At 33.4% G+C, this 17,913-nt stretch overlaps 1 protein-coding gene across 1 annotated transcript; it reads right to left on the bottom strand.

Moving 5' to 3' along the window:
• Positions 1-5,415: 5,415 nt before the first annotated feature.
• On the bottom strand, positions 5,416-10,446 carry LOC126713694 (mitogen-activated protein kinase kinase 6). The gene is made up of 8 exons (XM_050413529.1): positions 10,246-10,446; positions 9,712-9,796; positions 8,650-8,784; positions 7,513-7,737; positions 7,222-7,404; positions 6,781-7,004; positions 5,757-5,802; positions 5,416-5,666 (listed from the first exon to the last, which is right to left on the bottom strand). Exons 1-8 carry the CDS (start codon positions 10,317-10,319, stop codon positions 5,574-5,576), a joined length of 1,065 nt encoding a protein of 354 aa, XP_050269486.1. The 5' UTR covers positions 10,320-10,446; the 3' UTR covers positions 5,416-5,573.
• Between the last annotated feature and the right edge of the window lie 7,467 nt (positions 10,447-17,913).

Genomic DNA, 17,913 nt, shown 5'->3' with positions numbered 1-17,913 from the left:
ACAATTCTCTGTGATTACAAAAGAGTGATCCTCTGATTCAATCTCCTTGAAAGATTTGTTGATTGGAGTTGTGGTAACGTGATTTTGATTCGAACACCAAATATACTTCAATTTGGCTGAAGAATGGATCGAAGATCTTTGAAACAGAATTACAATGAATCTCTGGCTATGAGCTTGTTTAGAAATTCTTTGTTCTTCACATTCTTTGTGTGTTTTTCGTGTTCTTTGTGTTCTTTGTGCGTTCTTCCTTTTTTAGGGTTTATGGTGGAAGTTCTTCGGTGCTTTAGAGGCTTGAATCTGTAGAGCTTCACTGATTTGTGGTTTGTTGAGGTTTCTGGAGGCTTTTGAGCTTGATTCCAGTGAACTTTGAAATCTAGGAATATGATTTGGATGATTCCTCTTCGAATGTTCTTCGTATTCACAGGTTTGTGGTGGAAGTTCTTCGGGGCTTTGGAGGCTTGAATCCGTAGAGCTTCACTGATTTGTGGTTTGTTGAGGTTTCTGGAGACTTTTGAGCTTGATTCCAGTGACCTTTAAATCTAGGAAGATGATTTGGATGATTTCTCTTCGAATGTTCTTTGTATTCAAAGTTGAAGTTCTTGAAGTTCCTGGAGGCTTCAGGGCTTGGTTCCAGCAGAGCTTTTGGACTTCTGAACTCAAGATCTCTTCCCAGTGTCTTGGTCTGCCCTAAGATGTCTTGGTTTGCCCTAAGATGTCTTGGTGTCTTGGTCTCCCTTGAAATGCCTTAGGAAGGCTTCTATTTATAGGAGTTTGGGGGTGGGTGAGCGACACGTGGCAGAGTCTGATTGGTGACACATGTCACAACCTGATTGGTCCACTTATGTCATTGCTTACACGTGCTGGATTGCATATGTCATCGCTTACACATGCTAGACTACTTATATCATTACTTACATGCGCTGATGTGTGATTGGTTTTTGCATGACACTTGGCAAATTTCTGTTGGTTTCTGAGTAGTGATAGCAAAACCTAACAGTAATACGTGGCGCTTTGTAATTTGCTGTATTTTTGTGGACTTGGTAATATAATGTGTCAACTTGTGATAGGTCGGGAATTTTCCCTCTCTACACTCTTTTCTCTAAATTTTTCTTATAGATCTATGTGATTGTGGAATGCTTTTCAAAGAAAAGGTTGCTTCTAAGCTAGAAAAAAATGTCAGATTTGAAACATAGTTTCAAATTTGCTTTGTTCTGTTTCTATGTCAACGTGAGAGAGAAAGAGCTTGACCAATAAATTTGGGTGGTATTCATCTTCTCCCATACGTTGAAATGGGATATAGATTATGGTTGTTCTTAATTTTTACAAAACCTTAACTTTTAGATTTTTTTTTTTTAAGTGTGTTTTTTTTTTGGAAGGAGAGAAACATAAAATGAGAGTAAAAATACAAATTTACCCCTATTTTTAACAGAGATGGGTTACCGAAAACAAATAAAGCAAACCTCAAGTGGGCAAAATGACACTTTTCAAACCACAAGTAGACAATGTAAATTCGAGCCAAACCACAGGTGGGTTTATTACAATTACCCCATATATATATATATATATATATATATATATATATATATATATATATGCTAGATGAGATCTCAACTATATACTATATCTATATGGCATTGAAATTTAGATATACAATATCATAAACTATTAAAATACGTCGGATAAGACATCAACTTTATGGGTTGGAGTCAAGAGTTGTCTTTTATTAAGAAATCCAGAACTAAATAATTTTTATGTCATTATTATAACTATTTATAAAAATAAAAATAAATAAAAATTATGAGCCTGAAATATATAAGAAAGCTAACAAAAAGTATTAAAGTAAAAATAAAATAATTATACAAGGATCGCAATGGATAATATAAGTGAATTGAACAATCTACCTTCACCAAAATATGGGACATACATCTTTTCGAAAATTGAATTCAGGTATAATTTGGATTTTATATCATTATAGGGGAGAGAGATAGAGAAGGGGGGTGGGGTGGGGGGCGCTTCTCTCACTCAATGCCATACCGCCATCTCATTATATACTACCCTTGCTTGTAAAATTGAGCCTGGAACAAATGGTTGTAAAGTTAAGGTGTGTAACATAGTTATTAGAATCAAAATAATGGTATCGTACAAAATTCCAAATTGGTATGAAAGCAATATCAAAGTTACTAAAAAAAACACCAATTAAACCCTGAAAAAGAAAAACCAATGATTTTTAGAATAATGCCTAATTGCACAGTTTTATTCAAACCATCTGGTTTTTTAATATTACGTTTATGATATTCTATTTATTTTGATCTTTGGCGCTTGCATAGATTTAATAACATATCAACCATTGAATTAATGATTCAATGTTTGAATCGGTGACCATTATACCATTACCTTGACAATTCAATGTTTAGTATATTTTGTTTGTTCTGCCATTTATTCACAAACATTTTCTAAGTGTTTGGAGTGACAAAAATTTTAAAATACAAACCATCAAAATTGGTGCCTCCCATATGCCGAATCAACAGCTCTAGCCATGAGAGTGGTGGCCCCACCTAGTCTCGGCTTCAGGATTTTATACATACACGAAGTTTTACAATTGTTTTTTTTGTTTTGTTTTTTTTTTTTGATTGATTTATTTCAAATTTCAAATTTGACTGAAACTCTAACACACAACCGATGTGGGATAAACATCCCTATATTTTTTTTTGAGAAAACGGTAATACTTATTAGAACACACAAACACAAAAGTAATATATAGAATTTTTTAGACATGCATATAATACATTACATAACCAAAGTATCACTACAAAAGGGCCTAACCTTTGTAATAGTAACCTTAAGATCAAAAAATTTATACTTTGGTTGTTGGGCTTTTATTTTTTTAGTGTAAAAAGACCAAGATATTACTAAGAAAATCATATTCAAGTTTATTTAAATTGGACTTAAAAATATTAGGGTCAAGATTTTCAAAAATTTTCATTTTAGGAGATCAAAACATATTTAATATACATACATACATACATACATGATACATATATATATATATATATATATATATATATTATGGGTTAGGTTCAACTTACACCCAGTGTAACTCTAAATAATGTTATACCAACCAATAACTTGTTATAAAATTCATATTTTGAAAATCTCACTGTTGAATTACATATTCTATACGTTCTTAACATTCATGTCAATTGGATGTTATTTATCATTCGATCTGTAAACTTATCTTTTATGCATTATTTTAAACTACAAAAACTTGAATTTAAACAACTAATTGATGACATAATTATTAATCTTTGATTACTTTGAAATTTTGCAAGTATGGAGAATATACAGAGATAATATAATCTAACAGTAGTTTGTCAAAATTCACATAAAATTCAAAAATATTAAGTGGTGTAATATTGCTTAAAGTTACACCAGGTGTAACTTGAATCCAGTCCTACACACACACACACACTAGAATCATTACACGCGCTTTGCATGTGTGATTAGGCTTTTTTTTATTTTTTGTTTAGTAAAATAATGCTTAGTGTCCTAATTTTTAAGGATCTTTCTCTACATGAAAATTGATAAAAGTTTTAAAGCCTAAAACTTAGGAACTTTTTAAAATTAGTAAATTACTCTTTTAACTAGTTTGTATTTTTAAATTTAAAATTATTTAACTAAAAGATAGAGGTATTTTAGAGAGTTTAAGAATTTATGTGCGGATATTTTAGTACACAAAATGATAAAACCCAAACAAGAAATCATGTTATTAATAATACATACACACACACACACATATATATATATATATATATATATATATTACAATTTTAAAATTAAAGTTTTTGCCAGGTCACTCTTAGGTTGAACCTACTAGCACAGGCTCTAGCCCCACCCACCAGACTGGTCACTTGACCATCAGATGAGTGAAGAGCCACCAAAATTGGTGCCTCCCATTCGCCGAATCAATAGCTCTAACCACTAGAGCGGTGGTGCCACCTAGTCTCGGCTCCAAGATTTTATACACAAATACATGAATTTTACAATTGTCTTCCTCTCTTGTTGGGGTTTTTATTTATCTATTCTTTGATTGATTTATTTCAAATTTGTTAAGATCTACATGAGCTTTTTATGAGGTTTAAAACGCACTTTGCATGTGCGATTAGGCTCTTCTTTATTTTTTATTTTGGATTTAGTAAAATAATGTTTAATGTTCTAATTTTTAAGGATCTTTCTCTATATGAGAATTGATAAAAGTTTGAAAGTTTAAAACTTAGGAACTTTTTAAAAATAGTAAATTAATCTTTTAACCAGTTTATGTTTTTAAATTTAAAATTATTTAACTAAAAGATATAGGTATTTTAGAGAATTTAAGAATTTGTGTGAAAAGATTTTAATATGCAAAATGATGAAACCCAAACAAGGAATTAATAGTATGTATATATATATATATATATATATATATATATGTCACAATATTAAAATTTAAGTTTTTGCCAGGTCACTCCTAGGCTGAACCTACTAGCACAGGCCCTAGCCCCACCCACCAAACTGGTCACTTGTCAATTAGATGAATGAATAGCCATTATGTGTTTTTGTAAAATGTTTTACCATTTTTTTTTTTTATAAAACATTTAACAAAATTTTACAAAAGATTTTATAGTGAACCAAAAACATATTTAAGGTTGATCGAATTTTGCATGGAAACAAACATAGTAAAATACTAAAAAAGTGTGTATAGTTTATGGGAGTCATATTAGATGCCAATAACTAGACTGAACAAAACCAGCAATTCATAAGCTTTAAGGTTGCGTTTGGAATTAAGCTTAAATGTTAACAAGCACCGCTTGGTGCTTGTTAAAGTGCAAAAAAGACAAAAAAATGTCAAAAAATACACTAAATAGTACTTATAAAACTGAAAAAATAACATAAAACTACAAAAAAGATAAAAATTTTGTCAAAAAAAGATTAAAAAATTGTTGTTAACAGGCACCTTGCAGTGCTCATTAACACAACCCTTTTATTATTTAGTTTATTTTTACTACTATTCATAAGTACTATTGTACTTTTTAATACTATTTATAAGTCCCACGATACTATTTCTGCTAATTTTTAGCTTTATTTATAAAACTTTCAGCAAAAAAAATTTAGTTTCAGTTAAATAAGTTGTTTCCAAATGGACCCTAAATCAATTTCTCATCCTAAGTTTCATCACGAACAAGCTTTGCTGGTCTAGATACATTGCAACCAAGTGAAAATTTTCAAGAAAGCAACAAAACACATAAACGGACAAAATACAGAATCAACAATCTCATTTCTCCGCCTACAGCTTTAATGGGGCGCAGACTATCATCATTAGAACTTGTCCGTTATAAATTCTAAGACTACATACCAATAGCAGGTTTGGTGCGTATGATATCCAGACAAACATTATCTTATACGTAAATTGAATTCTATAGAATAACAGATCTTATGCTCAATTGTTACATGAAATCCATAAAATGTTTGACCAAGACTGATGACTGATACACAAGTTATAACATTTTAACACTCAAAATATGACATTACAGGGAAATTTATCGAGGGAAATTTACAGGAGGTTCCAAGCTACCTACAAGAATCCCGAAATCAATGTCTTTATCTTCGAACTTTTTGATAAAAGGGTGACTCTGGAAACAAAAAAAGAGTTAGCTATGAAGATTCTGACCAATACAACATGAATTTCTTAAATCCATGCAGACATACACCAAGTCACTTACCAAAAGGTCCAACGATGATGATCTATCTTGGGGATTCTTTTGTATGCTGCAATTGCAATTGGAAACAAGATCAGCACATAAATCATGAACTGAAAACTATAAAATGGAAGAGTAAAGCATTCCTAATTGTGTCAATCCAAGTGAAAATGTTATATTACTTGGAAGACAGTGTTGGCAGGCAATATTTCAGCTCTAATTTTCCAGTGTCAGAAGATAATAGATACTACATGCAGAAAATAATCTTGTTATTTAGACTGATTTTCCAAGTGATTGTAGGGGCATCTTTTTGAGCAATTGAGATCAAAGTAGAGAGCATATGTTGGAAACAACATGAGGACAGCTAATTGAAATTCTCTCAAAAATTAATACATCAAAATTATAACTTCTTGTTATTTAGTTAAATAACTTCAAGCTAATCTTTTGAAATGATACCCTATAGAAGCAGGTATGAGCTGTTTCATTTGAAAAGTTAAAAAGCTCAATAATTCAGTATAGGGTATTCAATGCAATACAAATTGGCTTAAAATATTAAAAAGCTGCGGCTTAACATATGCATAATTTTTAGACAGGAGAAGGCTGTTATCAGGTAGCCATGAGGACATTAGATATCTTCATTCATGCTAGCATAAGTTCTCTCTCACAATAACATTATAGCTATAATGATAACAAAGCTCCTCATACTTCTCAAGCAAAATCAATTTCTTGAACAGTCATCCCACAATAGAATTAATGCAGCTTCAACAGGGCCTCTCTAACATTTGAATAAGCAGAATGAATAGGTGGGATTAGGCTACTCAAGAACCAAACATCAACTTTAACTTACTAGGTACACAACTTGGGGTAAAAAATATATACCTATAAAGGCTTTAAAATAATAAAAACATTGAAATGGCTGGTAGTCCAAAAATCAAAAGTCTACATGACAGAAAGAGAAAACATTTACACCTAAAGGCTGACAAAGTCAAAACTGCAACACACCAAACTAACAAAATTGAATATCACATGAACACATGTAGTTCATTACCAGGCTGACACAAATGAACAGAATTCTGGGGAGAACTGATCTGATGGAGCTGAAGGTGGTGGGCTTTCCACAATTGCCTCCAAAAGCTCATAAAAGCTTGGCCAGCTTTGCTGATCTTCAGATTGCATATAAGGAAACCGTCCTATTGCACACTCAAGCACTACCATGCCCAAACTCCAAATATCACTGCTATAATCATAAGTGCTCCCACTGATTCTCTCTGGCTAAAACACAAATTAAAAGCATTAGTCAATTTTTTTTTTTTTGGGGGGGGGGGGGGGGGGGGGGGGGATAATCATCCCACTAGAATATGCTTTATGTGGGATTGAAATGAGAAAACAATATGCTTTAAGCACTAAAGCAAAAGCTTGCATCATAATAAATAAATAAAAATTGGAGCAATGAATTAGGGTGTTATAGAAGGTAAGAAACTCCACCTACCGACATGTAGTTATAGGTTCCCACAAATGTATCCCTTTGACCCATAGAGCTAGCTAGCACTGCACTCACACCAAAATCAGTAATCTTCACCTCCCCTTTGTGGTTTACCAGCAAATTGGATGGTTTGATGTCCCTATGTATTACATGTCTTTCATGGTGCAGGTACACAAGACCCAGTAAAACCTGGATTATAAATGTAGATCTTTAGTCATATGACAAGACTTTCTTCAAATGTTGCAGACTTATCAATCTTAACTTAGTCTTAAAGCAAGAGGAAATTAGCTCATAGACCTGCTTGCAGACAACAGCAAGATATGGTTCAAGAACCGTTTTAACTTGTCTAATCACATCTGCTAGGGATCCACGATCCATGTATTCTAACACAAGGGAAATAGCTCCATTGTGATAGAAAGAATGATAGCAAACTACAACATTTGAACATTGAGATACTTGATTTATTTTCAGCTCCTGCACAATCTGCTTACGTATATCCTCTTGTATGTTCATTTGGATGACCTGTTATAAAAAAGTACCTTCTGGTTAACACAAAGACGACTACCTAGATCAGAAGTGCTAATGTCTAGATCATTTGAGATCTTAGTATATGTAATGTAACACTGAACTCAACGTAGAAGAAGCCACAATTGCAAATACATTGAGAGAAGATGTCAAAGCAAGTTTCTGAATTCTGAATAAGATGTTAGCCTCAATTGTCCAAAATTATAGATAAAACTAAGAAATGATGCCATAACAAATATAGAGGATTGTAATTTCAATAATAGGTTACCAAGAAGTTGACAAGCCAGCACCATAAATAATTAGAGAAGCAGGCCAACAGATTTCCAGTTCTGCCAGTCTGTAGTTTCGTACATAGTCACTTATTTTGGTCTTACCCCATGTCTCCACTAAGTCAATTTTGATAAGCTCCCATAACTATTTAAACTTCAACCCCTGCCATTTAAACTAGCAAGTAGTAATTACTAATTACGCAGGCCATCCTCTCCCTTACCACACATTTCCATGCTTTTCCTACAGCATTTTCATCCATAGCACATACATCTTATATGACTAAAGACAGAATCACCTGCCACCTTCGCACTTGACTTCTCCAAGAATGTATATAGTCATTCCCCCTACATATATTATTTTTTAGAATTCCCCCTATATGTATTCAGACCTTAAAAAGAATTCATATACTCTCAATGAAATTAAAAGTTTTAACATCATTTTCATTACTTCACGTGACATGTAACCATATAAAGTTTTGAGTTGAAAGTTAAAATTATATGATAATTGATAAACTACTACTTGTCCTAAAAGCTTAAGTTGTTAAAAAATGGTAAATTTAATCATTTAACCACTATTCTAACAATAAATATATTATTATATATAGGCAAGTCCAAAAATTGGTTTTGCTGGAACCATGACCTTCAAGGCAAATAATTTTCCAACCCATTTATGGCGAACAAGCTGAACTACACCACCGCTTCCCTTTCCGATGACTTTAATAGTCTCAAGATCTTCCAATGAGAATTCAATATCTAGCTCCTTACTGTCAGAAGGCTGTCCAAACACAACAAGAAAAGCTAATTTTATGAGGGCTCAAATATCTTATAGATAAAACAAAAGAAGTGGGGGGGGGGGGGGGGGGGAGAGTAGGCAATGAAGGATAAGTGTTGTATGAAAATGAACAATAACATCCAAGCCTTAATCCCAAAGAATACAAAAAATAAGACAACACCAATACAAAGCATGAAGGTGAAGAGGGTGTGCAATAAGTCCTAATGGAATAAGAAGCCAAGTTGTTTGAAATAGGTATGATGATATCTATCATCAGAGGCATGGCACTTGAAAATGTTGGACTTATGTCTTTTAATTAGGAGATGGGTTGACTAGTCACTAGACATCAAATTTGGAGCATTCAGAAGTCTCCAAGAAGCATACCAAAAATAATTACAAAAAGAGAAAGGCTGGCATGAACTCCTAAAGGATGAAAAAAAAAGGTTAAATTGGAAAAAGAACAAGGAAACTACCCAAAAAAATGTATCTGAACTGTAAAAATTTAAATTTGGACCAACAGGGCTGCTTTCCCAGTTCTCCAAGATTAAGGTTTTGCAGGGTTAACTTAAACATGACCTGTTCAAACTCCTGGAAATGTAGTTGATGACTTATAAGGGAAAGTAGTTCATCAAGGTAGAAGATACAAAATATTGGGACAGCAAAAGGCAGTTAAAGGATTAGTGAACTAGTAGTATCAACTTAGTTTACAGTACTGTTGTATAATTTAGACCTCATTAAAAGACTCATTAGCACTTTGACCTCATCAAGAGACTCATTATCACTGCAGAACTCCAAATTCCGATCATTTTTATTCACACAGATTGAAAGTAAAATATATCATATATTACTGATAAAAACTAAAACAAGCACATATGATTCAGCCAAAACACAAGTGCCCATAAGATAGGAACCGAATCAAGATATACATACACGGGACACCTTTTCTTCAGAGATGAGCCGCAACCCTTTCTGGTTTAAGAAAAAATCTCCATCATGAAATGTGCCACTTGCAGTCCTGAAAATTTACCTTATTTAATCAAGAAATTTTTTTTCTTAAACTTGCTTTTCAGTGAATACAGGAAAAAAGTAAAATTAAATTAATCCTATTATTTTTTTCAATTCTTTTAAATCCCAGCTTGAAATAAAAATTAAAAAAAATTAAAAAAAAAATCCAATAAGAACAATTATAGTGAAAAGGGTTAATAAGTTTCTTTGCTCCCAAATATGAAATCAAACATTTACACTTTACCCCACAATCAGTGAGCTGATGATCAAAATCAAAAAGCTAAAGACACAAACTTCCAAATTCTTAGCTGTTTTTTTAATAAATTTTAACGGTTAGCAAAGAGAATCAAAGAAGCAAAGAAAGAATGATAAGCAATTACAAAGATCGATAGTTTAGAAGTAAGAAAGATGAATTAGAAAAAAAGATGGAATTGAAAAAAGAGGAATAGGGAAACGTACAAGAAGGAAGTGATAGGGGTTTCTTGAGCAGGCACGGAGAGCTTGAGTTGATTCAATGGCGTCTTAGTCTTCATGATAAGGGTTTTCGTATTTATTTTGCGAATATATTCTAACTGGTTCTAGGGTTTCAGAAGAAGCAGACTCAGTCTTTCTTTTGAGAGAGAGACTGAGAATTTTATAGTATTTGTGATTTGTTATTAAAAGACTAATAAAAGTGGACACTAAAGGAAAATTCAAACGAAGAAGACCGCGCAAATAAATATAACATTTTGACTTGGATAAAAGTTAGATACAGTTATGGTAGCATTAGAGCACCCACAGCAGATGTGCTAAATGTGCCAAATGCTAAATTTTTGGCACATTTAGCACACCAAACACAAAAACAAAGCTTTATCAGATGTTCCAAATGGTAAAAATTATACAACATATGAACAGTACCGTTGCAAATTTGCAACGGTACGGACAAATGTTGTATAATTTTTATTATTTTATATTACGTTTTCTCTCTCCTCTCTCTCTTCATTTCTTTCTTTTCTCCTCTCTCATTCTCCGGTTCCCTCTGTCTTCTTCATTTTTTTTCTTTTCTCCTCTCTCACTCTCCGGTTCCCTCTCTCTTCAACCAGTCCGAAATGTTTACCATCAGCGACGACGGCGTAGCTCCGACGACGACTGCGCGCTCCGCCAAGCTCGATCTCGCTCCAGCCACTCGATCTCACGCTCAGCCACGCTCCAGCTACGCTCGATCTCACCCACGCGCGATCTCACCGATCACACCCACGCTCGATCTCACCGATCACACCCCGAGGCCGCCATCGATCTCACGCTCAGCCACGCTCCAGCCACTCTGCCTCTCTCCGGTTGTGGGTTTTTTTTTTTTTTTTTGCTACAATTTGGGTTGATCTGATGGTGGAGGTGGGCTGCGAGGCCGCCATCGATCTCACGCTCAGCCACGCTCCAGCCACTCTGCCTCTCTCTGGTTGTGGGTTTTTTTTTTTTTTTTTTTTTTTTTTTTTGCTGCAATTTGGGTTGATCTGATGGTGGAGGTGGGCTGTGGGCTATGGGCGGTGACAGTGGCAGTGGTGGTGGGCTGTGGGGGTGATGGCCCTCTCCTCTCTGTTTGAATCGGTGGTGGTTTGGCATTTGGGCGGTGGCTGTGCTTGGTGATTGGTATTTGCTGGTGTTTTTTTTTTTTTTTTTTTTTTTTTTTTTTTCCTGTTTTGTTGGTGGTTTCGGGCTTGCTGGGTGTGTGATGGTGGGGTGGTGGTGGTGGTGGTGGTGGTTGGTGGATGTTGTTGCTTGGTGATTGGTATTTGTTTGCTGTTGGTGGCTGAGATAATATATTATTTTAATGAGTAGTATATATTATTTTAATGTATATAATTGAATGATAAAACATCTGATAAATGCGATGTTGTAAAATGATGTGGTAAAATAATAAAGTAGGTGTTTGGTGTGGCAAAATAGCATTTTTTTTACAACAGCTGCTGTGGATGCTCTTAGCATCAGTAAATGCTACTCTATCTCATTTTATCATTTCAAAAAACTTTTTTATCAATTATATCATATAATTTTATAACACACCTAACATCCCAAAATTCTATTTTACCATACTACACATTAAAATAATATAAAAATATTCTCACTACAACCACAACTCAACATGCCCAAATATCCGTCGGCGATTTATACTTATTGTGATTAACTAATTCCGGCAACATGTACAAAAGAGTTCCTCTAAGCTCTGCTCTTTTTACTCTGTTACTCTGCTTTTTTCGCAAGCCCAAATATTTTTCCTTTTTTGTTTTTTCCCAATTTTCTCCTCCACCTTCCTTCAACCTCTATCAATGCACTCTTTTAAGTAATGTGTTAGAATCTCTTTTCCTCTCTCATGTGTGTGTTTGTTTCTAAAAAAAAAAAAAAAAAAAAACAACTTAGGTATAATAGTTTAGGTATTGTTCCTTAAATTCTCCTCTTAAAATTCTGCCATGGGACAACTTAACTAAAAAATAGACTTCTTTTCCATGAGAAAAAATCCACATAGTAGAATCTTAAAAAGGGAACCTAAAGAACAGCACTTAAGTACTATATCTAAGGTATTGTTTAGGTATTGTTTCTTGACATTCGTTTAAAAAACCAGTTTTTTTACTATTTAATTTATTTTTGTTACTATTCATGGGTTTTATTGCACTATTTGATATTTTCATAGGTCTTACCAGCTACATTTTAGTTTTGTCTATAGTACTTTCAACAACAAAAAAAAAAAATAAATAAATAAATCAGTTTTAGCTAAATAAGTTATTTTCAAAACAAACTGTCTACTAGCTTTTCGCAAATGAGGGATGTAGACTTGAGACTTAAGACTTAAAACTGCCAACCAAATTTTGCATTTTTGCATCAAACTCATTTTATTTGTTTTATCTTCAAAAAATTGCATTATATGTATATATATATTGGATCATTCCATCACATTAAAATAATATGTTTTCTACTTGCATCTAGCAAATATAAAAGAGGAGGAAGAATGTTAGAGGAGAGAGGGGAATAAAAAAAAGAAGATTTTCATTTGCATGAAGCTATAGTGTTATGCAAATATACATCACCCTATAGCATGTTGTAAATCAGAAATGCATTTCCAGATGTAATAGCATCCACATTGGTGGAGCCAAAAATTTAGTAATATGGCTCCACAAAAAGCTATTTTATTCATCTTACGTTCTCACTTTACAAAATATCGAACATCAGTAGTTTTATTTTAGCTTTCAACACAATAAAATAATATATCTATTATAATAAAATAATATATTCACTATAAAGTAGTGTGAACACATGAATAAAATAATATATTTAAAATAAAGCAGCGTAAACACACAATTTAACATTTTTTTTTTACCTATGAGCTACAGTGCACAGCCACTTTTAGCTGTGCAATGTAGCTATGGCGCCAAATTATTTGGCTTTGCCTCCACCAATGTAGTCATAAATTTGTATTTGGTGGTGCTAAAAATATTTATATAGCTTTCTAGCACCACCAATACTAAGTGGTTTTCTTTTGTGCATTTTTGTGAATGGTATTAGCCATTTTGCATTTTTTTGGGTTTTGCATGATCCAACGTGATGGCAAAAATGTTCCAAATTTCCACCCTACTTGTCCCAGCCTCTCCTGCCCCAACTTGAACAAGATTTTTTGTCTCATCTCGTCCTATCTCTTCTCACTTCTTGCCTGCCCCAAGTATGTATATATTATTCAATATTTATATATAATTTAATCTTCTATATACATATTATATTTATAATAAAAGTTTTAGAACCAGTAATAACCTGGTTCTAAAATTAAATTAGTCATATTTATTTTTACAACAAATTACAGGTTGTTAGTTATTATTGGTTCAAATTTGAAATTAATACTAAGATTACTTTTTTGCTTCAACAATAACAACCAGTAACAAGACCCTATAAAATAAATAAATATTATTTAAGTGATATTTAAATGTAAAAAGACCCCTATAAAATTCTCGTCATTGGCCTTAAACAATCTTGGACCGGCTCTACCCAAAACACTCATCTTTTTCTCTATCAAAACTCGTACCATAATCCCTTTCTCTTTTTTATACCTATGCTTTAACATGACTTGCTTTGACATGACTTGCTTTGCTCTCGCCCATTACGAGTTTTCCTTGCCCAAAAGTGGGGATGAGGCACGATGACTACCTAGTCCAGTCATGTTATCCCTAGTCTCTTGTTATAATCAATACTAAAAACCAAATGCTTAAAAAAAAAAAAAAAAAAAAAAAAAAAGAAAAAGAAAAGAAGAAAGAAAGAAAAGAAGAAGAAGAAGAAGAGATTTTCAAGGTTTTAAGGACAAATTGAGGTTTAACTAGATGGTGGACTACTATGGCATCACAAATAATAACTGATGACGTATGTAAAATTAATTAAGACCTCGAACACTTGCAAAAAGAAAAAGATAAGAATTGAAGAAAGTCAGAAAACTTTTTTTTTTTTAAATAATTTTTTTGTTTACTAAGAGATTTCTTAATTAATATGCTTACATAGCTTTGTTTGGTGCAAAACCCCCACTTTTATAGGCTTTGAAATGAGGTCCCTAATTGCCAAAGGCCTTGTAACTGAATTGGCACCTCCCCATGCACAAAGTGCTTGGGGGTCTAGGGGGGAAAATGTTCGAGCTGCGGGGTTAATATGCTTACATAGCTTTGTTTGGTGTAAAACCCCCACTTTTATAGGCTTTGAAATGAGGTCCCTAATTGCCAAAGACCTTGTAGCTGAATTGACACCTCCCCATGCTCAAAGTGCTTGGGGGTCTAGGGGGGAAATGGTTCGAGTTGCGGGGTTAGCAGTATGTTGTAATTATTTCTCAAAAAAAAAGAAAAAGAAATGAGGTCCCTAATTCAGTGCCCCATTATGAGTCCTTTTTTTCTTTGCCATCAAGGACCTTCCTTCTCTGGTAGAATTCAACTTTAGGAACCATGCTATGAAATTCAACATTTCCCTAACTTAAGTAATTTTTGGTACAAATAAATAATTAAGAATATACAAGTCCCAACTTTCACGTAATAAAAAGAGTGAAAATATTATAGAAAGAAGAGTTTGGCTTACCTCCAGTACTTTTTTAACTAGAGGTGTCCTTTTGTTTTAAATACACAATAGTGGTTGTGGGTTTTAATCTCCACCTTTTATTTAGTTAATAGGTGATGTGACAATTTCTCATTAAAACAAAAAGAGATTCCAGTTAAAAAAGTACTAAACGTAAACCAAATCCTAAAAAGAAATGTTGCAAGTCACGGATTGAAAATGATGAAGGAAGATGTTATAAGTCTTCCTCCACAAATAAGAGAGGAGTTTTAACAATTAGTATTATTCGTCTCACATTGGAAAACTAAAGGAAGATGTTAGGAGTATGTTTGGTAATTGTTTTTTCCCTTTATTTTTTGTTTCTAAAAACTTTTTTTTTTTTTTTTGTGATTAAAAAACTTGTTTGGTAATCCAAAATGAGCAGAAAACAAAAACTGTTTTCAAAACTCTATTTTGAAGCAAATTGAAAACAGGCAAAAGACTATTTTCAGTTTCTAGTTTTCAAAAGCTGATGAAAACACACACCTAATTTAATAAGTTAGTGTCAAAGTCTGAATCCGAGTAACAACGTATTTCAATATTTTTTATTTTTTTTCTTCAGAAAAACTCTTTTTTCATTTCAACTAACCAAACATGTTTTTTGATTTAAAAAATACAAGAAAATTGTTTCATTCTTTCTATGTCCAAAAACAAGTTTTTGAAAAAAAAAATTAAAAAAAAAATGTTACCAAACATAACCTAGACTTCTTTCTCAATAAGATTTTTTGTTCCCGCAAGGCGAAAATTATTCGCTTGGTGAATGAACGTGGTCAACCTCTTTTTTGATTTGGCCAAACACTTTTTCTCACTTGCACCACAAGTATTTTAATTATTGAATGCATGTGCTTTCTGAACTAGTCTTGAATGTTTCTATATGGTCTAGGGGATCCTTTGTACCATCATACATTTCTAGTGATGGGAGATGGAATTTCGGTGGTAAAGGGCACTCCAGAACGTTGGCGGTGAAAGAATAGTCAGTCTACCTTATCATGTTATCCAAATCTTTGGACACCTTTCCCTTCATCACATTCTTCAAGTCTTTCATCCATTTTCTCATCTCCCTTATCAAATCATCTTTGGTGTGGTCAAGGCTGTGTTATCCTTTCAATGCTCTTTCTCCCATTGCTACCCTCTAGACTACGTTCGTCTTCATTATGACGTTGATCTTGTCTTCTGGGTGGGGTGCGGCTACCTTCTCGTAATTCCCGCTGTCTCAATTCCTAGTTATGTCGGCTCAGTTCATCTACATTGGCGACCAAAGTTTGAATCTGTAATGCCATTTGCGTCCCATTAGGCTGATTTGATGCGTCTATTTCCATTTTGTTGCTTGAGGATGTTGGTAGAGCAACAATTTTTTGTTGAAAAGAAATCAGTCGTCCCCACAGACGGCGCCAAGCTGATAAAGCCAAATTCATCAATTAAGTTCCTCGTCAGTTTGGATAGGCAATCAACCTCCTTGCCTGTAAAGAAATAAAAACAATAATCCCAGGACACATTGGTGTGGTGTTTGTCGAGGACCCTTCGAAACTCAAGTTAGGCTAAATCTCACGAGGAGATTGCTGTGAATTAAGCAATAGCAATTATTTGAGTAAGAACATACCCTTCTTCTTTGTCCTTGGTGGTTTATATAGGATCTTTGGATAAACATTTCTATGTCAAGATCCTTTATTGTCTCTAATGACTGTTGTAATGTCTGCGTCATTTATGCCCAACAGAAAAGTCCTCAATGGTCTTATTTCCGTTGATTCATTATGGGTGGCCTTCAATCCGATAACAACCGTCATTACTAATAGACGATGGTATTTCCTAGGCTCATCATATACATTTGTTATTCCATCTCCAAAAAAGAAAAAAGAAAAAAAAAAACATTTGTTATTGCAATTGTGTTTTCAAAATTTGTAAAAACTAGTATGTAATCCGTGCTTACGCACAGGAATGGTAAATTGAAGTGATGCTATTGACGTTAGCTTAGGTTATTAAACATATAGGACAATAGTTTGACCATGACATTTAGAGGTACTAAAATGGTTTTTTCTTACAATTTTTATGATATTAGTTATGCTAAGTTTCTCATTACATTACTATTATGTATATTGTAGAATCCTGATTTGTGGCCCAAACCCAAAATGTATGGGATCTCGGCCCAATGAACCCAATACAATAAATTTGTAGAGAGTGGGTCAAAAAACTAGGCTCTAATAAGTTGAACAACGACTAGTATTGAATTAAATGACAATCAAGTACAAATAAGAAGTATTGATATCAATGAACTTTTAGTCCTAGGAGGTCAAAATTATATATATTGATTACAGTTGGATACAGAGACAATTTAGATTGCTATAGTGTTCTCTCTCTATTTTTTCGATCTCCCCTTTCACGAAGAGTCCTTCATATTATATATCTTCCTCTAGACCATCCTCATCCTACATTTGTTGATCATCCAAGCTTTTACTTGAGTACCTGTCCCATCAGACACCCTTTTTGGTTATCTGTGAGTTGTGGTAGCCAATGTAGTACTGTTCAGAGGTCTTCTCCACATAAATGCGGCTAAAAAAGCAGCTGCAGTGCATTTAATGCGGTGGTGGCAGCTTTTCCTTAGATATTTCTAGGTCTCCTTCCTTCTCGTATGTTCATGAGGCATGTCCCTATCATTGGAGCTTCTTGGAAGATCACTTTAATTGCTGGATTATATACTTTGAACTATATTCATCAAGTCCGAGGAGGAGCTCCTCCTTGGACAGCCTTTCATTTTCTCCCTACTTATGGGACCTGAACTAGGAATATCTAATAATTATTTACTCCACTTCGAACTTATTTATATCATTGGATAAAACCTAAGGCCCAATATATGATCTTGGACCCTTACCCCTACATATATAATTTTGAAAACCACTATTAGATACTACATATACAATATTAATTTACAATTATTGTATGTGAAATTCTACTAAATACAACACAAAATATAAATAATATATTAGTATAATAGTATCTCTTAAATTGAATGTGGATAGGTGTCTGGGATCTTTTAGCTTAATT

The sequence above is a fragment of the Quercus robur genome, chromosome 2, assembly GCF_932294415.1.
Source record: "Quercus robur chromosome 2, dhQueRobu3.1, whole genome shotgun sequence".
In the NCBI taxonomy this organism is placed as follows: Eukaryota; Viridiplantae; Streptophyta; class Magnoliopsida; order Fagales; family Fagaceae; genus Quercus; species Quercus robur.
The sequence above is the reverse complement of the archived record's forward strand: the minus strand, read 5'-3'. Positions and strand labels throughout refer to the sequence as shown.

Coding starts and splice junctions, on each gene's coding strand:
- LOC126713694 (XM_050413529.1), bottom strand. CDS start 10,319: ATGAAGACTAAGACGCCATTGAATCAACTCAAGCTCTCCGTGCCTGCT. Junction 8,785..9,711: donor CTGAAGAAAAGGTGTCCCGT/GTATGTATATCT, acceptor GTGTTTGGACAG/CCTTCTGACAGTAAGGAGCT. Junction 5,803..6,780: donor TGTTCATTTGTGTCAGCCTG/GTAATGAACTAC, acceptor TTGCAATTGCAG/CATACAAAAGAATCCCCAAG.